The following is a 24939-nucleotide window of genomic DNA, read 5'->3' on the forward strand; positions in this document are numbered from 1 at the left end:
TCTGTTATAAGATCACTTCACTTTATTAAGAAATAGGCTAATTTGATGAATTTTACAATTTTTTAATCTATTCAGCAGATCTCCAGTCTGACGGTATCACTTTTAGCTTAGCTTAGCATAAATCATTGAATCGGATTAGACCATTAGCATCTCGCTCAAACATTTCAAAAAAAGAGTTTTGATCATTTTTCTATTTAAAGCTAACATCATGTACTAAGACCAATGGGAAATGAAAAGTTGCTATTTTTGCTAAGTTGCTATTAAAGTTGCTGATATGACGATGGGAACCTTACACTCACTCTTTCCTTCTGTTAAAAAAAACTCCCCTAGAGTTAAAGAGATGAATTTTACATGGTCAGTGGTTCGCTAAAAGAATGAAGTCCATCTGAAAAGCACAACAAAACCTGTCCTAAGTAACATATTTCAGATTTACAACAACGTACACAGCGCCCTCCAGTGGATTTGTCATCTGAAACGTGCAATGAAATGTACCCGGAGCATTGTATTAAAAAAAAATAGACTGAGGCACATATTTACAATGAGCCTGGGCTGGACATGACTGTTGCAATGCCAGAATATTAGGAATAGTAGTTAGTAGATAATAGTAAATCTTTTTCATGAAAAGAGATACACAAATTGCTTGTCATCAAATCAAATACAACGGGAAAAGAGAGAATAATAAAAGTAGATTTAGTCTTAACGATAAGAAGTGCTTATTTGATTTTCAGCCAGACTGATGTTTCCCCAAGTTTTCTAAACTAAAGCCAAGACAATAAGATTGAACGGCTACTTTTGAGCCAGATCTTGTGTGTGTGTATGTGTGTGTGCGCAGAGTAAATCAGAGAGTCAGGAAAGGCCTGATGCTCTGACCACTCCATCAAAGACAAACAGCTGAATGCGTCCACTTTACAATCTCGGGAAGATTATACGAATGCGAAACATCCCTTGTTCAGCAACTACCGCCGTGCATTATTCAAATGTGCTGAAATGACAGAAAAAAAACTACATCTACTCAACACTACAGCTTACAGGCACACACACACACAGACACACACATTCACGTCAGCATCTCCGGCAGTGCCCAGATCGCCAGAGCTTGAAATTAAAGCTGGGAAACGACTCTATTAGGAGTGTAGTGAGTGTGAGAGTCACCTGCTTTATTAGACAGCTAATCCTGAAGTGTGTGTGTGTGTGTGTGTGTGTGTGTGTGTGTGTGTGTGGGTGGGGCTCTTCTTCCTGCTTGACTTGTTATTGTATGGCGAGCAGCTCTTCTGAGTACTTAAACAATCAAGAGCTTAATAAAGACATCAAATACTGAGGGAGCAACAGTGATCTAATCAAACGGCAAATCACTCACATTAAACTGCAATATAGAAGAAGCTAAGAGGATAAACAGATAAAGACGGACTTATGGGCAGGGAATTGTGCATGCGTTATGTTTACTGTTCAAAAGTGTAAGGTTATAATAGATTAAAAGCGACCTCTGGTGGGCAGTAGCAACCTCCAATATGATACGCGGACTCGGAGTTCCACATGAGGTGGTTATTAATTAGCAAATAATATAAATACTATGAACTTAAACATTGGGTGAGCAGGTTATATTGTTACCCCATGTGCTAACAACATGCTACTTGATGAGATTTGCAGTGATAAGCAACTTGGAGCCAGATGAAACACAACAGAAATTTAAATACAGCCATTCAGAAGCACAGAATATGTGCACTCACTGCACTTCAACGAAATAGTAAGGTTTATAATCTAATTAATACATATTAAACCTCTTTAACATTATTAAATGTACATGCTGAATCACTGATATGTGAGTCACAGTTCTGAAGTTCAATATCAAACGGTTTATGTTATTTTCAAGATCTGAGGTGAACTATTTATTTATTTATTTACTGAGGTGAACACGTTATTTAAATAGCAAATCCATTTGTGCCACTTTGTGCATTCATGGGTAAAAAAAGGGGTGTGTTATGGCGCATTCTTGGTGCGTCGCTATTTTGAGAAAATAAAATGTGACATTGCGCCATTGACCAACTAAAAGCAGGTCTAAAGTCCAGCACAGAGTGCGTTAGTTATTCGCATACCCAGGTCCAAACGCTTACACATTACTTAATACACACAGGATGTACAGCAATGCACAAATATCTTCACATATGAAAAAAAGAGTTAAACAGTTACAAAAAGTATTATTTTCTAAATAAATATAAAAGCCACTGCCTGCCTTCTTCATGTCGGGGGGCTTTTTTTTCAGTTTATTCATGACAATTTGCATTTGTATAGTGTTATTATTATTATTAGCAGTATTATTTATTATATTAACATTTATGTGTTTTAATCAAAACAAGTTTAGATTTGTCCACCTGTCGGGTTTTAGAGATGTCTGCATCACCATATGGTGCATAAGAACAGGATGTGTGTTTGATATAACTCAGTTTTTTGACCACACTTCATTATTATTGTTCATTTATTCGTTTGCTGGAAATTAGAACTGACTTTAGAAATAGTTTTGAAATAAATCTTTGCGCTTAACAAGTGAAATTTAACATGTAGGCTAATGGATGTCTTTAATGTAGTGCGTACAGCACTGTTTTATTATCCACGAAAGTAAAGGAGTAAAGTAAAGAGAAAGTAAAGAGGCCGAATGGAGGAGGCTCGTTCGTTATCCTCGCACTGCAGATGCTCTGTTTAACTGTTTTCTCTACTGAAGTGTTCAGTTTGTCCATTCAGTTTTACACTTACAAAGTCCGCCATGTAATTAGCAAATTCGCCATGGCGCGATGCAACTGACTCTTAAAGGAAATGAGAGAAGAGACTCTGATTGGTTTAATGCACATTATGCTCAAAACACACCCAGAACTTATTAAGAGAATAAGCACAACCCTGTTAGACCATGTGCCAGGGCGCAAAGCTTATTTTTCCATCCTTAAAACAGCAAAAGTGGATTCGGACATGCCCTCAATGCTTTTACTCCATGTGCTTTAGACTTTGCTCTTAGATCACTAAAGTAGAGTCCTGCACCTTTAATCACAGAGATTATCATTCATTCATTTTCCTTCGGCTTAGTCCCTTATTTATTAGGGGTCGCCACAGCGGAATGAACCACCAACTATTCCATTTGTAACATTTTTTTTTATATTCTTTCAGAATGTTCAGAAAGCAGAATTATATTTTAAAAATACAGTATGCACAAAACACAATGTTCTTGTAAAGCAATTGTTCACCCAAAATGAAAATGTACTTATTTATCATCTACTTATCATAACTGAGAACACAACTTTCATTTTAATGTGAGCTATCCCTTTAACATTTGGATAACCAAGAGGGAAAAACACACTTTTTTTGCAGCCTTTCAAAAACTGAATGTTCAATTTCTGAAAAATTGTATTTCTAAATGTCCTCTGAATGGAACGTTCAGAAATAGTATTTTTCATAGATTAATGGGAATGTTTGCAAACTGTTCTCGCTGAGCCGGGTACGGTGCACACAAACAGACAGAACTTGTCACACACTCTTCTGATTAGCTATGAGTGTGTGTTGCATTGTGCCCTTGACTGAGGACAGGCAAGTTGCTCATTGGGAATTTTATTGTGTCAGGTTTGCACACAGTGTTATAGTGAGAAACTCAGGAAATACACACGGCTTTGAATTGTTTATTTGCATTATTGCAGCCTTCGCCAGCGATCAATACGTTCCTCATCACAACACGTAAACAAACCTGCACAGACAAATGCACAAAATCAAATTACAAGCCATAAGCTGTGATATGCCGCAGTGTTTTATGATTATTCTATGATAGTTCTTCATAATCCATCTGTTAGACAGTATATCAGCCTTTGGTTTCTCTTCATCTCATATACATTTAGAAAAAAATGCCATTGCCATTAGAAAGAATTGAACATTATTATGAAATTAATACTTTTATCAATGACACGGTGACTCCGTGGTTAGCCCTGTCGCCTCACAGTAAGAAGGTCGCTGGTTTGAGTTCAGGTTTCCTCCGGGTGCTCCGGTTTCCCCCACAGTCCAAACACATGCGCTATAGGTGAATTGAATTAACTAAATTGGCCGTAGTTTATGAGTGTGAATGTGAGAGTGTATGGGTGTTTCCCAATACTGGGTTGCAGCTGGAAGGGCATCCGCTGTGTAAAACATATGCTGGAATAGTTGGTGGTTTATACCGCTGTGGCGACCTCTGATAAATAAAGGGACTAGGCCAAAGGAAAATGAATGAATGAGTTAAGTGAACATAACTTACAATGTGTTTGCTCACTTTTTAAATGTAAAGCAATATAAATGTAAATCACTTCATACAGTGCATTAATGTTCATAGTATTTAGTATGTCAATGGCTATACCCATTTCCAACATTCATTTTTTGTTTATCAGAAAGGGTGATTAAATAGTGACTAAATGTTAAATTATTCCTTTTAGCTGTTTAAATTAGGGATGAAGTACATCCAGAAGGTTGTTATCTGGGAATAACATTCATTCATTCATTTTCTTTTCACTTAGTCTCTTTATTAATTAGGAGTTGCCACAACAGAATGAACCGCCAACTTATCCAACCTATGTTTTATGCAGCAGATGCCCTTCCAGCTGCAACCCAGTACTGGGAAACACCCATATACATTCATTCACACACACACACTCATACACTATGGCCAATTTAGCTTATTCAATTCACCTTTAGCGCATGTGTTTGGACTTGTGGGGGAAACCGGAGCACCCGGAAGAAAACCAAGACAGAAAACAAACTTTGGAATGTTGTGACTGACCAATCAGAATCGAGTATTCCAGACAATCGTGTAATATTAAATGCTACAAAACTAACACAAAAATTCAAGGAACTGCTGTAATGTTGTAAACTACACTGTAAAAAAATCTGTAAATTAGCTGTATTCAGTGTTTTGTGATTCATGTTTTCATTTTCTATGCTTATGAATTGCATTATGAGACCTTGATATTTCTTCCAACAACTTTTAACCTTGATAAGTTAGAAAAAGTTCACTTTTATGAACATTTTTAATCGTTTAAAGTGCTATATTGTCTGGATTGGTGAGGTATATTATGCTACAAAAACCTTGTAATAAACTGTCAGTACCTTTTCTGTTATTTTACAGACTTATTTCTCTATATATTATATTTTGTACATTCTATTATTTCAAACTACAAAAAAAGTCAATGAAAACACACAAAACCGTTAATAGATTTCACGCAGCTGCCATTTTAAAACTGAAATCGAGACTGCAGTGGGAATAAACCCAGAGTCACACAGGAACGTTGTGTAACTGGCTGTATATCTTATCAGCTAAGAAAAAGTCACACAATTTTTTAATTTCACCACCTTCCAAGTGACCTGAAGGTCCATTCTGAATGGATCGTGAAAATAAAAAATAAAAATCAGACCTCATTTTCAGCTAAGTTAAGGGAAATGGCACTATTTAGCTAACTTTTTTTTTTGTAAACATGTTTTAGAGGCTATTTATCAAACCCAAGTTAATAAACGGATTCTTTCACTATATTAAACCTGTCACGATACAGAATTTCAGTACTGACAGGGTTTGAACCTGGGTCTCCAGTGTCACAGTCGGAGTGCTTAACCACTCAGCCACAGATGGATAATAAACCCGGAGGCGAGACGGTACTTGCACTGTGAGATATTTACGAAAACAAAAATCCAGATTTGGAACAACAAAAAAATGCAGAGATAAAATAGGACTGAGTTAACGGCGAAACAAAAAGGCCAACAGGCAAAATATCTCTGGAAAAAACTAGAGCAGGAGAAACGCATCCAAAAACAAGGAAAAAGGCTAAGTCGCATAGAACTCTGAAATAAACAGACTTAAAAAAGCAGGGCAAGACTCACGATAACGAAGGCTAGCATCAACAATAACCAAGCAAAGAAACAGGGCAAACTAGACAACTTAAATACACAAGACATAACAGGACACATGTGAAAACAATTACGTAATTACTGAACTTAAAACACATGGGGAGAAATGAGGACATCTAGTGGGGAAACAAAATCATAACATGAAAAACTAAAGTCATAAAACGACAGATCCTGACAGAGCGCGTTCTTAAACAGTGCTGATTTGCCATAGCATTTACCAGTGCTCAACAGAAATGACTGTGGTTGGCCATGAAGGTCATCAGTTCACTGCACTTCACTGATGTTTATCGAGTGCAAACACAGACGAGTGATCGACTGATCTTCACAGCTTTAAAATGCTCCAGTGTTCCTGTATTTGTGTTTGCACTCAGTAAAGAGTGGTGAACTGATGACCTTCACGGCCAATCAAAGTCAGTTTTGTTGAGCACTGGTAAATACTATGACAAATCAGCGGTGGCACTTAAATGTTAGCAGGAAATGGACGTTTTTAAAATTTTAGTACTGAAATGGCACTATTAAGAACAACACGAGGGTGTGCTACAGAGGACTGCATTGTTTTATTGCTCACTGGGTTACATAGGCTGAAGCCGAAAGAGTCCTCACAGTGTTTACCTGGTGCCATGAACTGAAGCCTAGGAGGACACTTAAGCGTATTACTCTTAAAGAGATTGTGATTTTGCTTGTTTGATGCCTAATATGCTTTTAATTATTTACATTAAACTAAACTGAATGATATTAAAGTGATGTTTACACCATATCTGCAGTTTGAAATCGCAGCAACAGCTGGAGGTTTGTAGTCCACAGCATGTTGTTGCAATGTTTACAGTGCTGATCCTGTACTTCCGGGTTTCTTCCCACCGCAGCCTCGCTTTCATCCTTTAAAATGGCGGCCGCGTGAAATAAGCAAATTAACAAATATTGTTTTTACAGTGTAACACTAACAACTTTTGATGTATTGCTCATGCTAGTTTATATAAAAACCCATCCTAACTTATTGGCCCCAAATTGTGGAGTGTGGGTGAATGTTTGATATGATTTCTTCATTCAGAGAGAGTGTTGTTGTGTGGATTGTTCTGTTCGGTAGAGCAGGCGTCTAAACCTCACCCGAATGACCCGATATCTCGTCACTATGGTAACAGCAGGGTAGGATTAGGATTCATCCAGTTGTGGTCGTGGAGGTCAAGGTGGAGATTTACACAGTTGTGGTGCTTCCGCTTGGTTTTGCACTTCAAGTGAAAATTCAGCTCTAGACTCATCCGGAAAGCAGAACTGACCCTGCTCTTATTATGAATGATTCAGTGGTGCACATTATGCCTTCGCAAACTTTGGTCAAAATGAAATAAATCAACATCTGAAATAGCTTTAGTTTTCAGCTGATGCAATCCCCCCCCCCCCCCCCCCAAAAAAAAATGTGTCCAGAATGTTTATGTGTCCAGAAAAGCGCTAAATAAATGTATGGAATTATTATTTTTATTATTATTATTATTCATATTATTATTATTATTATTATTTATTTTATTATTATTTTTTTTTATTTTATTGTTTGTTTGTTTTGGCCAATATCATCTGGCTCAAATAACATAAATCTAGAAGCAGGACTTAATGGATTAATGGCTGTTTGAGAAACCTGTTTGAAAACAGTCATTTTATAGTAATTCTGCTGGACTTAAACGAGAGTTAATACCTTTTTTTGCGAACTTTGATCAAAATAAAATGAAACTACGTCTGAAATGGCTTTAGTTTTCAGCTGATGTCACTAAAACCTCTTTCCTTTAGTTACCAGTGGTTCCTTGGTAAATATCTTCTCAGTAAATATCTGGTTATTTACCGTTACGTTGTGATGGATAGACACAAAAATGGATTAAGAGCTGTTTGAGAAACCTGTTAGGAAACAGTTATTATTTTGCAATTCTGCTGGATTTAAGCGAGAGTTACAACTTTTTTATTTTTTGCGAATATTGACCAAAATTAAATGAAACTGCATCTGAAATAGCTTTAATTCGTATTATTATTCATATTATTATTATTCTTTTTTTTTTTTTCTTGTTTGTGTGTTTTGGCCAATATCATCTGGCTCAAATAACATAAATCTAGAAGCAGGACTTAATGGATTAATGGCTGTTTGAGAAACCTGTTTGAAAACAGTTATTATACAGTAATTCTGCTGGATTTAAACGAGAGTTAATACCTTTTTTTGCAAACTTTGATCAAAATAAAATGAAACTACGTCTGAAATAGCTTTAGTTTTCAGCTGATGTCACTAAAACTTCTTTCCTTTAGTTACCAGTGGTTCCTTGGTAAATATCTTCTCAGTAAATATCTGGTTATTTACCGATACGTTGTGATGAATAGACACAAAAATGGATTAAGAGCTGTTTGAGAAACCTGTTAGAAAACAGTTATTATTTTGCAGTTCTGCTGGATTTAAGCGAGAGTTACAACTTTTTTTTGCAAACTTTGCTCAAAATGAAATGAATTCACATCGGTAATGGCTTTAGTTTTCAGCTGATGTCACTAAAACTTGTTTCTTGTAGTTACCTGTGGTATGTGTGGTACTTCTAATCAGTTCCCTGGTAAATATTTTCTCCTGTAATATCTGGATATTTCCAGTTATAAAATATTTTTAGGCCAATATCATCTAGCTCAAAAAAACCTGGAAAAATCTGGAAATCTGGAAACTGGACTTAATGGATTAAGAGCTGTTTGAGAAACCTGTTTGAAAACAGTTATTATTTTGCAATTCTACTGGATTTAAGCTAGAGTTACAACTTTTTTTTTTTTTTTGCAAATATTGACCAAAATTAAATGAAACTGCATCTGAAATATAGCTTTAATTCGTGTAGATATCTGTGGTACTTCTAATCAGTTCCCTGGTAAATATATTCTCATTAAATATCTGGTTATTTCTAGTCACAATGTAATAAAACACCCGAATTACCACCCACCCACCCCCCTCGATTAAAATGTGTCCAGGATGTTTATGTTTCCAGAAAATCACTAAATAAATGTAAGGAAATATTATTTTTATTATTATTATTATTCATATTATTTTATTTTATTTTTATTTTACTTTCTTGTTTGTTTGTTTTGGCCAATATCATCTGGCTCAAGTAACATAAATCTGGAAGCAGGATTTAATGGATTAATGGCTGTTTGAAGACCTGTTTGAAAACAGTCATTATATAGTAATTCTGCTGGATTTAAACGAGAGTTAAAAACTTTTTTTTTTTGCAAACTTTGATCAAAATAAAATGAAAATACATCTGAAATAGCTTTAGTTTTAGAAACAGGACTATATGAATTAAGGGCTGTTTGAGAAACATGTTTGAAAACAGTTTTCATGAGCTTTATTCATTTAGAGGAAAAATAGGTTGACAATAAATAGCATGACATTTAGAATTTTTTTTGAGCATGTGAGTACTTCTACAGACTGTCAGTCTAAGCCTTCGGGTTTTTCAATTGCAGTGATTGTGTAGTTTGTACATGGGTTATTTCTAAATGTAAACAATTCAATATATATTTATACATTATTGACACTGTGGTTTTTTAATGTTTATTTATTTTTCAGTATTTTCCTTTTTTTCATTTTTATTTATTTACTTAATTTTTTGTTTGGGAATAATATTTGTTTCTATTTTTCTGTAAAAATAAAGTTTAATGCACAGATCAAAAAAAAAGAAAACTGTTATTATTCTACATCTGCTCTATGGATATGGAGGTAGAGTTATAGGAGTTGTGTATATATATATATATCTATTGAACAAAAAAAGATATTTAGAAAATGAAGAGTTGAAGAGTTTGAGCTGAAAGGAAACTGAGTCACACTTTATTTTAATTCATGCTATTAACAAATCATTAAAAACCATTAACTAAGACTTTTAGCACAATAAACTACTAATTAGCTGCTTATTAATTGTTAGTAGTTGAGTTTAGGTGTTGGGATTAGGGGTGTAAAATAAGATCATACTTTTTAAGAGCCAATAAACAGTTAATATCTTATTAATAGACGGGTAATAAGCCAGCAGTAAATACTGTGAGTTTAACTAAAGTGTTACCGTAAACTGATTTAGATCTTTTTTGTTATTATTCACAATGGACCATTTCAAAGACAGAACATGACTTTATTGTCTGTGTTTTTGTGTCGCTGTTGATAGTTCAGTTCTGTAACTCATTTTGCTAATCTGTTATTTTGCAGTCTATTGACCCTGGCCAGCAGTTCACCTGGGAAAACTCCAACTTAGAGGTCAACAAGCCCAAGAACCGCTACGCGAACGTCATCGCCTACGATCACTCTAGGGTTGTGCTGACTCCTGTGGATGGTAAGACCAAAAACATTATTTCAAAGCTTATTTCAGACAGTTTTGAATTCACTTGAAATATATTCATTCATTTCGGCTTAGTCTCTGATTTATCAGAGGTCACCACAGCAGAATGAACCGCCTATTTGAAATACACATAATTTGTAGTATTATAAATATTAAAAGTCACTTTTAACCACTTTAATGCATCCTCGATAAATACTTTTTTTTCTATTAAAATCAAGTCTTTCCCCAAAAGTAGCTTGACATCTCAAAACCTAAACCTGCATAGTTCACAAGGAAAAACTAAGCAAAACTCCAAAAATAGACCAAAAGGAAACAGCACAATCTAGTCTCAGTTAGCAACCTGAGCGTGTGTTAACATGGCTCCGCTGAACCACAGGTGTTCCCGGAAGTGACTACATCAATGGAAACTACATTGATGGCTACCGTAAGCAGAACGCCTACATTGCCACGCAGGGTCCGCTGCCTGAGACGCTCAGTGACTTCTGGAGGATGGTGTGGGAACAGAGAACCAGCACTATCGTCATGATGACCCGACTGGAGGAGAAGAGCAGGGTGAGATTTCACACAAGCGCTTTCTGCTTAACACTGAGAGAAAAACATGGTGCTTTGCGATGCAGGAGATGCAGATAGGGTTTGCATATATGATATTAAATAAATATTCTGTAGAAGTGTCTTTAAATATATGGGCTTTTAAAGACACTGAAAAAAGCTTGACATTAAGTGGCCCTTATTACCCTTTACATTTACAGTTTTTCATAATTGCTAACACACTAAAATTTAACCTTACCCACAATGAGCAAAACTGTACACTCAAGGAGCAAAACACAAGGCTAGATCTGCACAACTGTGAGCACATTGTCAGCTTCACACTTTTTGCAAAACATTACACACAGTGATATGCAAATCACTAAACACACTTGGATGCTTTTGACATGAAATTTTTCATAATGGAATTTCTTTGCAATAGGGTATACGCCGACGCATGCTAATAGGACAGTCAATCATTCAGCCAGTCCGAGAAGCCAAAAAGGCGCACACGGCGGCCTCTCGCGCATTCGCGAAAACCAAAAACTGCAAAATACGTACCTCCCAGGACATATTTCGCGGTCTCCAGAAATGTCCTCGGGACTACGTTTTCAGAATGAGCCTGGGTTGCCCAAAACACTTTATTCAGGTCTCAAATAAACTCATTCTTCCAGAACACTAGCAAAGGTTGACAGCCCACAAATACACTTTATCACCAAAACACTGACCTAAAAAACACCAACAACATGTAGCATTACAGTGTTTTCTTGTGTAAAATAAGGACACATCTCTGTTTATAACTGCAATATATGTAACTGGAATGAATCAGACATGCTGCAGAAGTCCTCGATATTTTATGTCGTTTATTTATTTGTATTTTTTGCACTGAGTAATTCCAAAATACCAGAATTTGCATCCACACCATCCACTGATACAGATACAATAGTAATGCTAATCTGGCTGGTTAAACTGCTTTTTAAGATGTGAAATATGTTTCAATAAAATATTGCTGTTATTGTTTTGAACATGAGTTGAACAGTTTTGAAAACAGTATGTAAGCATGTGTAAAATGTCCTGTACGTCTAAAGATTTTTGGCAGTTGTTGTGTCTGAGTGAGAAAAGAATTGATGAAATGTGTGAGATGTAGTCATTGAATGCATTTTGTGCCAAAACAATGAGAATTGACCCTCAGTTTAACCCACACAAGACTTCTGTTGTGCTCACTGTGTCAAGAGTTTTGCAAAACTGACCTAAGCATTGAGAAATGTGTCCTAGCGTCTGTAAAAAACTGTAATTAGCTTAGCGCAGATTTTTACCTGTTCTTTGCTTAGGATGGACAGCAGTGTTTACAGAAGTTCAGATGGGTCATGCTAATGTTAATGCTAATGCAACTTAACTCCAGCAATAGCAGAATTTACTCACACAGCCCTGTGTGTGTGTGTGTGCGTGCGTGCGTGCGTGCGTGTACCTGATATTTCTCATGCTGTGGGAACCAAATGTCTCCACAAGTATAGTAGTACCAGTATCTGTTGACATTGTGGGAACATTTTTTGGTCACCGTGAGGAAAAGAGATCTTAAATCATAGATAATTAAGTATTTTTAAAATGTGAAAAATGAGTATACATTATATTATATATGGAAAATGCATATGAATAATGTATGACAGAATATACAGTTTGTACAGTTAAAAAATAATTACATATAAGGGACGTGTACATGCATGCGTCCGCACCTTCTTTTCATTATGTGATTGGGCAAACACATGTCTGTGTACCTTGTTTACGTTATCTTGTCGGGACCAAATGTGTGAGCGTGACTCATGTGTGTGTGTATGTGTGCAGGCAGTATTTGACCATGAGTGTGTTTTCAGAGCCTGAGGTTCAGCTACAGTTCTGGTCAGTCTGTGATGCATCCGTCTGCCCAAACAGACCCAGAGAGAGACCCTGCGGCTGGACACACACACGTACACAATCAGCATTCTCTTCAGCTGGTCTCACCCTGGTGTGTGTGTGTTTGTGATTGTAGGTGAAGTGTGATCAGTACTGGCCAAGCCGAGGAACAGAGACATACGGCATGATTCAAGTGTCCATGCTGGATACGGTGGAGCTGGCCACATACAGCGTCAGAACCTTCGCTCTCTACAAGGTGTGTGTGTGTGTTCATATTACAGATTTACACCCCTCTCAGACAGATTTTGATCGGTTTAAGGGTGCTTTCACATCTTTTGATCAATTGTTTTATTCTGAAACAGGATTCAATTTGTTAGAGTGTTGCGTTTTGTTCTTGGTGTGGTTCGCTTTCACATGGCAAAGATTCTAAACGGACCACAATTATTAAAACAAGTCACATCTGGGTAAATTCTCCTCACATTGGTCAGAGTTGGGTTGTTTTCCAGGATTCCACTCAGCTGTTATGTGTCTTCATTTTAATCTAGGACTACATTATAAGCGAAAAGGTGACACCCGAAAACATCGTCATCAAATATCAGATATAACCAAATCAGATTTCACCAGAGATAAGACTTTCTCATACACTACCTCATTAAATTGTCAAGGGTTGTAAATTATATTTATTCTATATCAGAAGTTGCATTGATATTATATACAGTAAAGTGGGGGAAATAAGTATTGAACACGTCACCATTTTTATCAAAAAACAGAATTCCTGTCGGCGCCAGTGGGGTAGTGGTTAGTGCGTCGACACATGCACTCCGGTGCTCACGACGACCCGAGTTTGATGCTGCCTCGTGGTCCTATGCCGATCCTTCCCCTCTCTGTTCTCCCCATGCTTTCCTGTGAATTCTCTCTGCTTTCCTATCCAATAAAGGTGTAAACCTCGAAAAATAATCATAAAAAAAAAAAGAAAACAGAATTTCTAAAGGTGCTGTTGACTTGCAATTTTCACCAGATGTTAGTAACAGCCAAAGAAATTCATATATACAAAGAAAACAAAACTAATTAGTTTACAAATGAAGTTATGTGTAATGAAATTAAATGACACAGGGACAAAGTATTGAACACATGAAGAAAGGGAGGTGTAGAAAGGCAGTGAAAGCCCAGACAGCAGCTGAAATCTCTCAGTAGTTCTTGAGCAACCCTCTGCCCTTCATCATTGTAAATGAATATCAGCTGCTTCAGTCCAACATCTACAATAGCAGGAGGATGAAGATGAAACCAGGGTGGACATTTCAGCAAGACAATGATCCAAAACACAGCCAAGGAAACTCAAATGCTTTCAGAGAAAGACAATCAAGCTGTAGAATGGCCCAGCCAATCACCTGACTTCAATCCAATAAAAATACAAAATAAAGCTCAGATTTGATAGACAAGACCTACAAAAGCCTCAAGATTTTTACACTCTTTTGAATAATATCCCTTCCTACTCATCATTCTCTCTTTTTACAACCATAAATATGACTGTTACATACAGTAACCATAATAGACTGTGCTATATCCTGGTTTGTTAGGTCATTAGATCGTATTGCTTTCTCACTACAACCGCTCCAGAGTTCGTTTCAACCGAGCCGAGACCACCTGAGACTTACTTTCAATTCAGTCTCTCTAAAAATATTTACAAACAGCTAGAGCACCGCTTCATATCTCCAGCTAGTTTGACACATTTCTCAGTCAGAGACGCTGCAATCGCACGAATGAATAAAGCTTTTTCTGCTCATTAATAAAGTGGTGCTGTGATGTGGAGGCGTCGCACGGCAGAACTGAATAAATGAACATAGATATGTTTCCACAAAAGCATCCTCGATTAATTAATAGTAGGAGACAAACTTCCTCTTGTTAACTCGCAGTCGGCTAGAATATGAGTTAGCAACATTTGAAAAAGTTTCCCAATTAGAAAAAGGTTTGGTGGGAAAGTTGAAAAGGCTTTAAGCCTTTAATAATGACTGCACATTACTTCATTTATTAAAGGGCACCTATGGTAAAAAAATCTACTTTTAAAGCTGTTTGGACAGCCATATGTGCATGTATGGTGTATAGATCGTCATATTGGGGTAATATAAGCACACCCAGTGCTTTTTTTTCAGTTTAACAACATAAAAAACGGTGGACCAATTGGAGCGGTTTTCAGATCGACCGCAACTTTAGGTAGGAGAGCGGTCCCCCCGCCCACCAATATTGATTGACAGGCGCGTCATCATATCCTCAGTTTGTTGATTCACGTCCGCCATTTTCAGCGTGAGTCGAAGCGATATCACTAAAGGAACACGCTAGCTTTATTTTTAGATGCAAGGCTCATTGGGCTCAACACAAGAGCAATATTCTCCACATTATTGCTCTAATCAGAATTATTGGTTGTATCTTTAGGTAGGTTTGCAAACATGTGAACTTCTCATCGAGTCTACCTTATACTTCAGCCGTTTGCATTTCTCGCGATCCCAGAAGCTCCCTGTGATCTTAACTAGCATGCGTTTTAGAATTCTAAACATCGGTTTCTATCAGGGTACACTCAAGTCGACGGCTGGGCACCGCGGATCGCTGTAGAAACCTGTTTAGAAAATGCGTGGCGCGACAATTCGGGACACTTCATGTTTCTGCCGCGCCACAGAGAGTATCTGGTGTGCCGTGTCGCGGATTCGAGCGGCGCATCCAGTGCCTCAGTCAAAGTTAATTCAGTATGCATGGTTATTAGTTTCTGTGTACAAGCTCGGCACTTAAAACTAGCACACAGTTGGCTGTAAAACTGTACAAAGACACAAATGATTTTGTACTCTGCTTGGTCTGTGTCAGAGTCGTACATGTACGACTGAATGCTAAACCTCTCACTCCAGCTCGTTCTCGCAGTCTGCCGGTCAGACTCTGTTGCAAACGCAGTGTGGGTAAGCTCATGGCCCCGCCCCCTTGTTACGTTGGCGGGAAACCGAAACTAATTTACATGTGAAGCAACACACCCATAAATCAGCGAACTGTGGACACGCCCCCAACATGACACTTTTTAACACATTATAATAAAAAATCTGAATTGTGTTTTAAACTGAACCTAAACTGGCACACTCAGAAGAACCATAATAATAAAAATAAAGCTTAAAAAAGAGGTAAACTATGTGCCCTTTAAGGTTGTTTTTTTCCCGATGATTTATTTCTCTTTATGTATTCTGGTAGAATGGATCCAGTGAGAAACGGGAGGTTCGGCAGTTCCAGTTCATGGCGTGGCCAGATCACGGTGTTCCCGAATATCCCACACCCATTTTAGCCTTCTTACGCAGGGTCAAAGCCTGCAACCCACCTGACGCTGGACCCATGGTGGTGCACTGCAGGTACAGCATGACCTCATTCTCTTCTTTATTATGGTTTGTTGCTGTCTGTTTAGTTTTAGAGCCGGTGTAGGGTTGCCAGATCTTGCCAGATATGGGATCACGTTGATCCCAGTTATAAGATCAACAGATAATAACTTGACTTCTAGTTGATCATTTGGAAAAGTGGCAGAGATCGATTTTTTTATGAATCATCTGTTGAACTGCATCCCAATCATCACAAATACTGCTGAAGACCTACTGGAACCTGCATGGAGCCAAGATTCTCAGAGAAATCAGTCAAGTTTGGTAAAGGAAAAATCATGGTTTGCGGTTACATTCAGTATGAGGGCGTGCGAGAGATCTGCATAGTGGATGGCAACATCAACAGCCTGAGGTATCAAGACATTTGTGCTGCCCATTACATTACAAACCACAGGAGAGGGCAAATTCTTCAGCAGGATAGCGCTTCTCCGAAATCAAAGGTGGTCAAAGTGCTCCAGGATTGGCCAGCCCAGTCACCAGACATGAACATTATTGAGCATGTCTGGGGTAAGATGAAGGAGGAGGCATTGAAGATTAATCCAAATTATCTTATTGAACTCTGGGAGTCCTGCAAGAACGCTTTCTTTGCCATTCCAGATGACTTTATTAATCAGTGATTTGAGTCATTGCAGAGATGTATGGATGCAGTCCTCCAAGCTCATGATGGAGTCATACACAATATTCATTCTGTTTCCACTGCAGCATGACTTTATATTCTATACTGGACATTATTTCTGTTAAGTGACAAGACTTTTGTCTAAGCAAAGTCAGACCTTACTGTCCTAATTAAATAATTAAAAATCAAGGCATGATCATATTTTATTGTGGTAAAATGAACTTAATCTAGAGGCCTTTGCCTTTCATATGAGCCACTTCTGATACCAAATGATCAACTAGAAGTCAAGTTATTGTTTGTTGCTCCTAAAACTTGGATAGGCGATAAGACTTTTGTCAGGTTGTGTATACTGAAGAATGCTGGAAAAAAAGCTGCCATTGACTTCCATAGTTTTTTTTTTTTGTTGTTCCTATTATGGATGCCCATGGGTGTTTTTTTTCCAACATTTTTCTGATTTAGATTTAGAACCACTTAAGTGTGACTAAATAGTGAGAAAATTTTCATTTTTAGGTGAACTATCCCTTTAAAAACAACACAGGAACACGTAGAATAACAAGATCTGGCATGTTGCATGTTGGTGAAGAGCAGCAATTTATTGATCTACATTATTTTAAATAATTTTCCATTTATAGAATTTCTCATCTTTATTTTTGAACAATTTTTGACCTCATAGCTGTCTTTTATTCAGTGATTTCTGATTTTACTCAATTGTTTTTCTTGTGTTTCTCCATGAAAGTGCTGGTGTGGGTCGAACGGGCTGTTTCATCGTAATAGACGCCATGCTGGAGCGGATGAAGCACGAGAAGTCGGTGGACATCTACGGTCACGTGACCTGCATGCGCTCTCAGAGAAACTATATGGTGCAGACGGAGGATCAGTACATCTTCATCCATGAGGCCCTGCTGGAGGCTGCCACCTGCGGGAACACAGAGGTGCCAGCGCGGAGCCTCTACACACACATCCAGAAACTCACACAGGCGCCGCCTGGAGACACCGTCACCGCCATGGAGCTTGAGTTTAAGGTCAGAAAACACATACACACACATTCTCATGCATCATTCTGGCCTAACATGACATAACAGAGAGTCCGGCTTTCTCAAAACAACACAAAATCACAATGTGTGGTAGTGAATTTTGAACCAATGATATCGTCACGTGCAGTTTTCCAATTAGCAGTGGTTTATTTTATTTTATTTGAGGTTTATTAATTTTGTATTTCATTTATTGTATGTGTAGTTTTTTTCTAGTTAGTTAAAGCTAAACTACAATAATATAAATATTAACCAAATTAATGACAAAATGACATATCAATCATTAATGTTAAAGCTAAACTTAAGCAAAATATTAGTAACATTTAAATTATTCAAATGCTAAATTGTAAATATTAAATAAATAAATATTATATGTAAATTATAATTGGATGGATTGTAACTTTTCCTCTTTCATGATGTTCATCTACTTTAAACAGCCCTGAAACAAGAAAAATTGTAGGGCAGTGCATGATTTGGTTCTTTGGTAACCAATGGGATTGCTTGAAGATGGACGTTGCCAACAAAATGAAAGAAGACTGCCTAATGGAAGCAGAAATTAGACACATTCTGATAGCTCCACCCTAAAGGTTTGATAGACTCACCCTAAAGGACTGGTAGTCCCACCCCAAATGACTGATAGACCCGTCCTAAGTAACTGATAGCCCTGGCCCAAATGACTAATAGAACCACCCTAAAGGACTGATAGCCCTGCCCCAAATGACTGATAGACCCACCCTAAAGGACTGATAGCCCTGCCCCAAATGACTGATAGACCCACCCTAAAAGGCTGATAGACCCACCCCAAATGACTGAGAAACCCACCATAAAGGACTGATAAACCCGCCCCAAATGACTGATAAACCCACCCAAAATGACTGTTAGAGCCGCTTTAAATGACTGATAAACCCACCCCAAATGACTGATAAACCCACCCCAAATGACTGATAAACCCACCCCAAGTGACTGATAAACCCACCCCAAGTGACTGATAAACCCACCCCAAATGACTGATAAACCCACCCCAAGTGACTGATAAACCCGCCCCAAATGACTGATAAACCCACCCTAAAGGACTGATATACCCGCCCCAAATGACTGATAAACCCACCCCAAATGACTGATAGACCCGCTTCAAATGACTGATAAACCCACCCCAAATGACTGATAAACCCACCCTAAATTACTCATAGACCCGCCCTAAAGGACAGATAGACCCGCCCTAAAGGATTGATAACCCTGCCCCAAATGACTGATAGACCCGCCCTAAAGGGCTGATAGCCCCGCCCCAAATGATAAGTGAACCCACTGATAGACCCGCCCTGAAGGACTGATAGCCCTGCTCTAAATGACTGATAGACCCGCCTCAAAGGACTGATAGCCCCGCCCCAAGTGATTGATAGATCCTTTCTGAAGGATTGATAACCCTGCCCCAAATCACTGATAGACCCTCCCTAAAGGACTGACAGCCCCACCCTACAGGCATTTCATGTGTCTAGAAGTGAAGCAAAGTCGTTTTGAGGGAGCGATTGTTATATTTGATTACAGATTCTAAGGGTAAATACATTTTTACAAAATAATGACGTGCACAGACATAACAAGCGTTTTCATTAATTAAACAGAGGAGCATAAAACATTCTGTAGGCAAAAAACAAGCAAACAAACAGACGCATTCACGTTCAATTTTGGAAACATTCTTGCCAATGCAAAAGTGCAGATTTGAGTTGCTGAGAGCACTGAGAGAGAAGCTGACCGACTGTAGTATCTGTGACTGTAGTGAGTTTTATGCATAAAACCCTTCCTGCACATCTGTCTTGAACATACAACATCTGTCCTGAGAGACGCTCCATAGCCTGAATGATGAAGCTCCATGTGCAGATCATTACACAAGCGCTGAGGATTTTAATGCTGTTGTTTCATATGTGCAATCACGAGTTTTCTCTGCACAACATGAATGACTTTAATGGTCTGCTTTTCTCCCATGATGCATCCTGGTGACACGTTGAGATTCAAAGAGATCGAATCATTTCAAGTTTGAGAACAAAGCCTCTCAAAACACTCTGACAAAAAGAAAGATATCAAATGTTGACAGTGGAAAACTTCTTGAGATCAAATCTGTTCTGTGGTTTACACTGTATTATGCCATTAATAGTTAACTTGAACCTGGAGTTTTCCTTTCCTTTTTTATTGAATGAACCAAAAATGCTGACTCTAATGTATAGTGCAGGTTATAATATGCCAAATATTCAATTCAATTCAATTCAATTCAATTCACCTTTATTTGTATAGCGCTTATACAATGTAGATTGTGTCAAAGCAGCTTCACATAAAAGGTCATAGTAAATAGTAAATAGGAACAGTGTAGTTCAGTTTGTAGTGTTTAAGTTGAGTTCAGTTGAGCTCAGTTCAGTGTGGTTTAATAATCACTACTGAGAGTCCAAACACTGAAGAGCAAATCCAACGATGCGCAGCTCTATAGATCCCGAACCATGCAAGCTAGTGGCGACAGCGGAGAGGGAAAAAAAACTTCACTAAATGGCGGAAGTGAAGAAAAAAAACCTTGAGAGAAACCAGGCTCAGTTGGGCAAGATCATTTTAATTTCTCCACTGGCCAAACGTCTTGTGCAGAGCTGCAGTCTCAGTGGCGGAGGCTGGAAGCTGGCCTCAGCGAAGGCTTGTCTGTCTCTGGAGCATCACAGGAATCAGTCTCATGTTCTCCACTCCTCCATGACCACCACAGTAGCTGCTCAGGATACGGCCTGGTCCAGGATATGGAATCCTTGGGATCATCTCGTCGTTGGTCTTGGATCGAATCAGTGACTCTGCATAGTCTGAGGGCCTCGGGAAGAGTATCCCCAGGTGGAAATGGAGAATAAAGAAGATAATTAGCGTAGCTGCTGTTCATAGTGTATATAAACAAGATGCAAAACCTGTGTGGAAGACCGCTAAGTGGTGCACTGAGTGTATGCTTTACTGAACAGATAGGTCTTTAATCTAGTTTTGAATTGGGAGAGTGTGTCTGAGTTTAGGAGCTGTCCATAAGTTTAGGAGCTATAAATGAGAAGGCTCGACCTCCTTTACTCGACTAAGCTATTCTGGGTACTACCAGAAGCCCTGAGTTTTGAGATCTTAAAGAGCGAGTTGGATTGTAGCGAGACAGAAATATGATGTTACCACCAAAATATTTAAAATAAAATTATGAAATAATAATTGAAAACTATGGATTGTATATACATTGACTAATGAATATATGATTTACATATATTACATATAATTTGGCTATCATATCTAAAATATATGTCATATATTCAATTCAATTCAATATATGCAACATATGTTTCATAAATATTGCAAAAATGGTCGTTGCCTTTTTTTAATCATTGAAATTAAAAACATGCATATATATGCAAATATATTAGCTATAATTTTATACATGGTCATACATAAATGTATAGCTAATATATTTGAAAATATATAGATTTTTGTAATTTCAATAGATGAAAGAATATATGTCAAGGGCCATTTTTGCAATATTTTGAAATATATGTTGCATGTTAGAGTTATATTTTATATATATGTTTATATATTTAATATAGTTATATGTTGTATATATGACATATATGTGAAGTCCAAATAGGAACTTGTATGTAATAACACATAATAATAATAATAATAATAATAATAATAATAATAATAATAATAATAATAATAATAATAATAATAATAATAATAATAATGATAATAATAATAATAATAATAGTAATAATAACAGTTTAATAAATGTAATTTGCATATATTGCTATATATCAGAATTCCATATGGGAAGTGTTGGTAGGATTTCAGATACAGCCAGGTATTTCTCAAGCTTGTTAAATTTATGTAAAATTTATATATATACTGTATATTTATATATATACTTCAACTATAGATATACATATATATCTATAGTTGAAGTCAGAATTGATTGCCCCACTTTGAATTATTTTTTTCTTTTTGAAATATTTCCCAAATGATGTTTAACAGAGCAGGGAAATTTTCACAGTATGTCTGATAATATTTTTTCTTCTGGAGAAAGTCTATAACCGTTTTAAGGTCAATATTATTAGCCCCTTAGTCGCCAGAGTAGTCGACAGAACAAACCATCGTTATAAAATAACTTGCCTAATTACCCTAACCTGCCTAGTTAACCTAATTAACCTAGTTAAGCCTTTAAATGTCACTTTAAGCTGTATAGAAGTGTCTTGAAAAATATCTAGTCAAATATTAATTACTGTCATCATGGCAAAGATAAAATAAATCAGTTATTAGAAATGAGTTATTAAAACAAATATGTTTACAAATGTGTTGAAGAAATTTTCTCTCCGTTAAACAGAAATTGGAGAAAAAAATAAACAGGGCGGCTAATAATTCTGACTTCAACTATATATATTGGAAGTTGGAAAGATGTTATTAATGTTTTTGAAAGCATTTGATTTAAAAAATCAATAATAAAAATATTAAAATTGTGAACTATTATTATTATTACAGTTTAAAGTATTTATTAATTATTATGAGTTATTATTATTAATTATTGAATTATTCCAGTTTTAAATAACCATTTTCTATGTGAATATATTCTATTCATTTCTATGATCAAGTGCTGGTTTTTCAGCATCATTTCTCCAGTACTCTCTTTCACATCATCTTTCATTGTATTATAAAGAGTCATGAAACATTTCTTCTGATTATCTATGTTGAAAACAGTATGTGTTGTGTATTGATCTGTTTCACACTTTCAGAGCAACATTAAAGCACAAATGAAATCAAAACTGATCAGATGATTTTGTGAGCTCACATTGCTCATGTTGTGGTGAACAATTCATCTGTGCATGTCAAAAAAATAGTTTGCTCTTGTAATCTAAAATTGAAATCTGAAAATGCACTTCCTGTTTGCTTTCAGTTAAATTCTTGGATTATGTCTGTCTGAGGTATTGGGCGGGGCTTAACCACGCCCCTCCAGCTGTCAGTTGTAACAAACAGAAATGGTGAAGAGGAGGAGTCTGTTAGGCTGTAATAACTCTCCCCAACTTTCTAAATGACATGCCTACTTCGCTACATCCAATCAGCTCGCAGTAGAAAAAACCAGCCACGCCCACTGTTTTCTCATTTAATATTCAGTTTCTCTATGGACTGCATCACAATATGAAAACAAAAATGGTGGCAGTTTCCATTTCAGGTGGACTTTAATGCGTTGTGTTTGTTTTCTCTCTTCAGAAACTGGCCAACTCTAAAGCACACACCTCCAGATTCATCAGCGCTAGTCTGCCCTGCAACAAATTCAAGAACCGGCTGGTGAACATCATGCCTTTTGAGTCCAGTCGCGTGTGTCTGCAGCCAATCAGAGGCGTGGAGGGCTCCGACTACATCAACGCCAGCTTCATTGACGGATACAGGTGAGTGTGTGTGTGCGTGCATATGTCTGTGTGTGTATCTGAACATCTGTACATTTCTCATTCTGTCATTTCAACTCAACATTCCTTAGTACACCAAACATAAACTCACACTCATGAACTTTCCCCCTAAAAAAGCTTTTATAAGAAGCCTATTTCAATTATTACAGCCAGAAATACAGTAAAGGTTGTGAAATATTTAGCACAGGCTCATTCTGAAAACATAGCCCTATATATATACATTTCTGGAGATCGCGAATTATGAAGCCAGAGGTACGTATGGCTGCATTTCGTCTTTAAAACGAACGCTACGTGGCGGCATGACGCCATTCCTTTTCACACTCCCAGCTGACCGCTTAGCTCCGTATATACGGCTTTCCCGCTGTTACCAGTTTGACCAGTAGCTTGCCATGTATGTCGCCGGACTTGAGATGCAGAGAGGAGTTGACCACGACGACAGGGTTCAAGTCTGGCGAAGAACGGTTCAAGCGAAGAAAAAATCAGGCGAGGGCTTTTCTTTTTCTAAATTGCTAAATTGCTAAACTGCTGTTGGTTAGGTTTAGGGAAGTGGGTGAGCGGGTCAATCAGTGCTTTTGAAAACATTATCGGTTGGGTTTAGGGAAGGAGGAGGGTGGGTCAGTCAGTCAGTCTGTCATTCGACAGCAGCCTCTGGTGGATTTATGCGAGAACAGCAGGCCTTAATGGCACTCGCGAGAGAAATTTGAGATTTGACTAAGCGTACACAGCGGCCTCTGGTGGATTAGCGAAAATAAAAACTGCAAAAAAAAGTATCTCCTGAGACGTATTTGGCACTCTCCAGAAATGTATACAGGGGTTCGTTTTCAGAATGAGTCTGGGTTTGAAATATTATAGCAAGTTAAATTAAAAGGTTTTTTTTATTGAAGGTAGTTTAAAATTGTATTTATTCCTGTGATTGAAATTCAGTCTGCGATGTCATGTGATCCTCCAGACATCATCATATGACGGTCTGTTGTTTCAAAAACCTTTATTATTATTAGTGTTAAACACTTTTGGGTTAATCATATTTTTGTAATAATAATACATAAATTATTTTAAATTATTAATACAAAATGATAATTTTTAATACAACTCATTAGTATTATTATTCGTAATATATTTTATATACAATGCAAACCTATTACTGCATTGTTTATATTAATAAATGTTATATTTATTAATATAATCAATTTATATTATATTACTATATTATATTAAGGCATTACACTCACCGGCCACTTTATTAAGTATACCTGTCCAACTGCTCGTTAACACAAGTCTTATCAGCCAATCACATGCCACCATTTAGGTATGTAGACATTAAAACGATCTGCTGCAGTTCAAACCGAGCATCAGTATGGAGAAGAAAGGTGATTCAAGTGACTTTGCATGGATCCATCCTGCCTTGTATCAATGGTTCAGGCTAGTGATGTAATGCAAGGGTGTGGGGGATATTTTCTTGGCTCACTTTGGGCCCATTAGTACCAATTGAGCTGACCATGTCCATCCCTTTATGACCACAGTGTACCCGTCTTCTGATGGCTACTTCCAGCAGGATAGCGTATCCTGTCATAAAGCACATACTAATTTCTTGAACATCACAATGAGTTCACTGTACTCAAATGGCCTCCACAGTCACCAGATCTCAATCTAATAGAGTGCCTTTGGGATGTGGTGGAACGGGAGATTCGCATCATGGATGTGCAGCCGACAAATCTGCAGCAACTGCGTGATGCTATCATGTCAATATGAAGCAAAATCTCTGAGGAATATTTCCAGTACCTTGTTAAATCTATGCCACGAAGG

At 37.3% G+C, this 24939-nt stretch overlaps 1 protein-coding gene across 5 annotated transcripts in view; it reads left to right on the forward strand.

The window, feature by feature from the left end:
- Nucleotides 1-24939, forward strand: part of ptprfa (protein tyrosine phosphatase receptor type Fa) — a 444470-nt gene that overhangs the window by 402597 nt on the left and 16934 nt on the right. For all 5 annotated transcript variants that reach the window (XM_056459356.1, XM_056459357.1, XM_056459358.1 and 2 more), the window contains 6 exons: nucleotides 10097-10220; nucleotides 10603-10778; nucleotides 12778-12897; nucleotides 15867-16021; nucleotides 17395-17680; nucleotides 22940-23118. In XM_056459356.1, coding sequence (XP_056315331.1) covers nucleotides 10097-10220; nucleotides 10603-10778; nucleotides 12778-12897; nucleotides 15867-16021; nucleotides 17395-17680; nucleotides 22940-23118 — 1040 coding nt within the window. The remainder of the gene's footprint in view (nucleotides 1-10096; nucleotides 10221-10602; nucleotides 10779-12777; nucleotides 12898-15866; nucleotides 16022-17394; nucleotides 17681-22939; nucleotides 23119-24939) is intronic.

This window comes from Danio aesculapii, chromosome 6 (genome assembly GCF_903798145.1).
Source record: "Danio aesculapii chromosome 6, fDanAes4.1, whole genome shotgun sequence".
Classification (NCBI taxonomy): domain Eukaryota; kingdom Metazoa; phylum Chordata; class Actinopteri; order Cypriniformes; family Danionidae; genus Danio; species Danio aesculapii.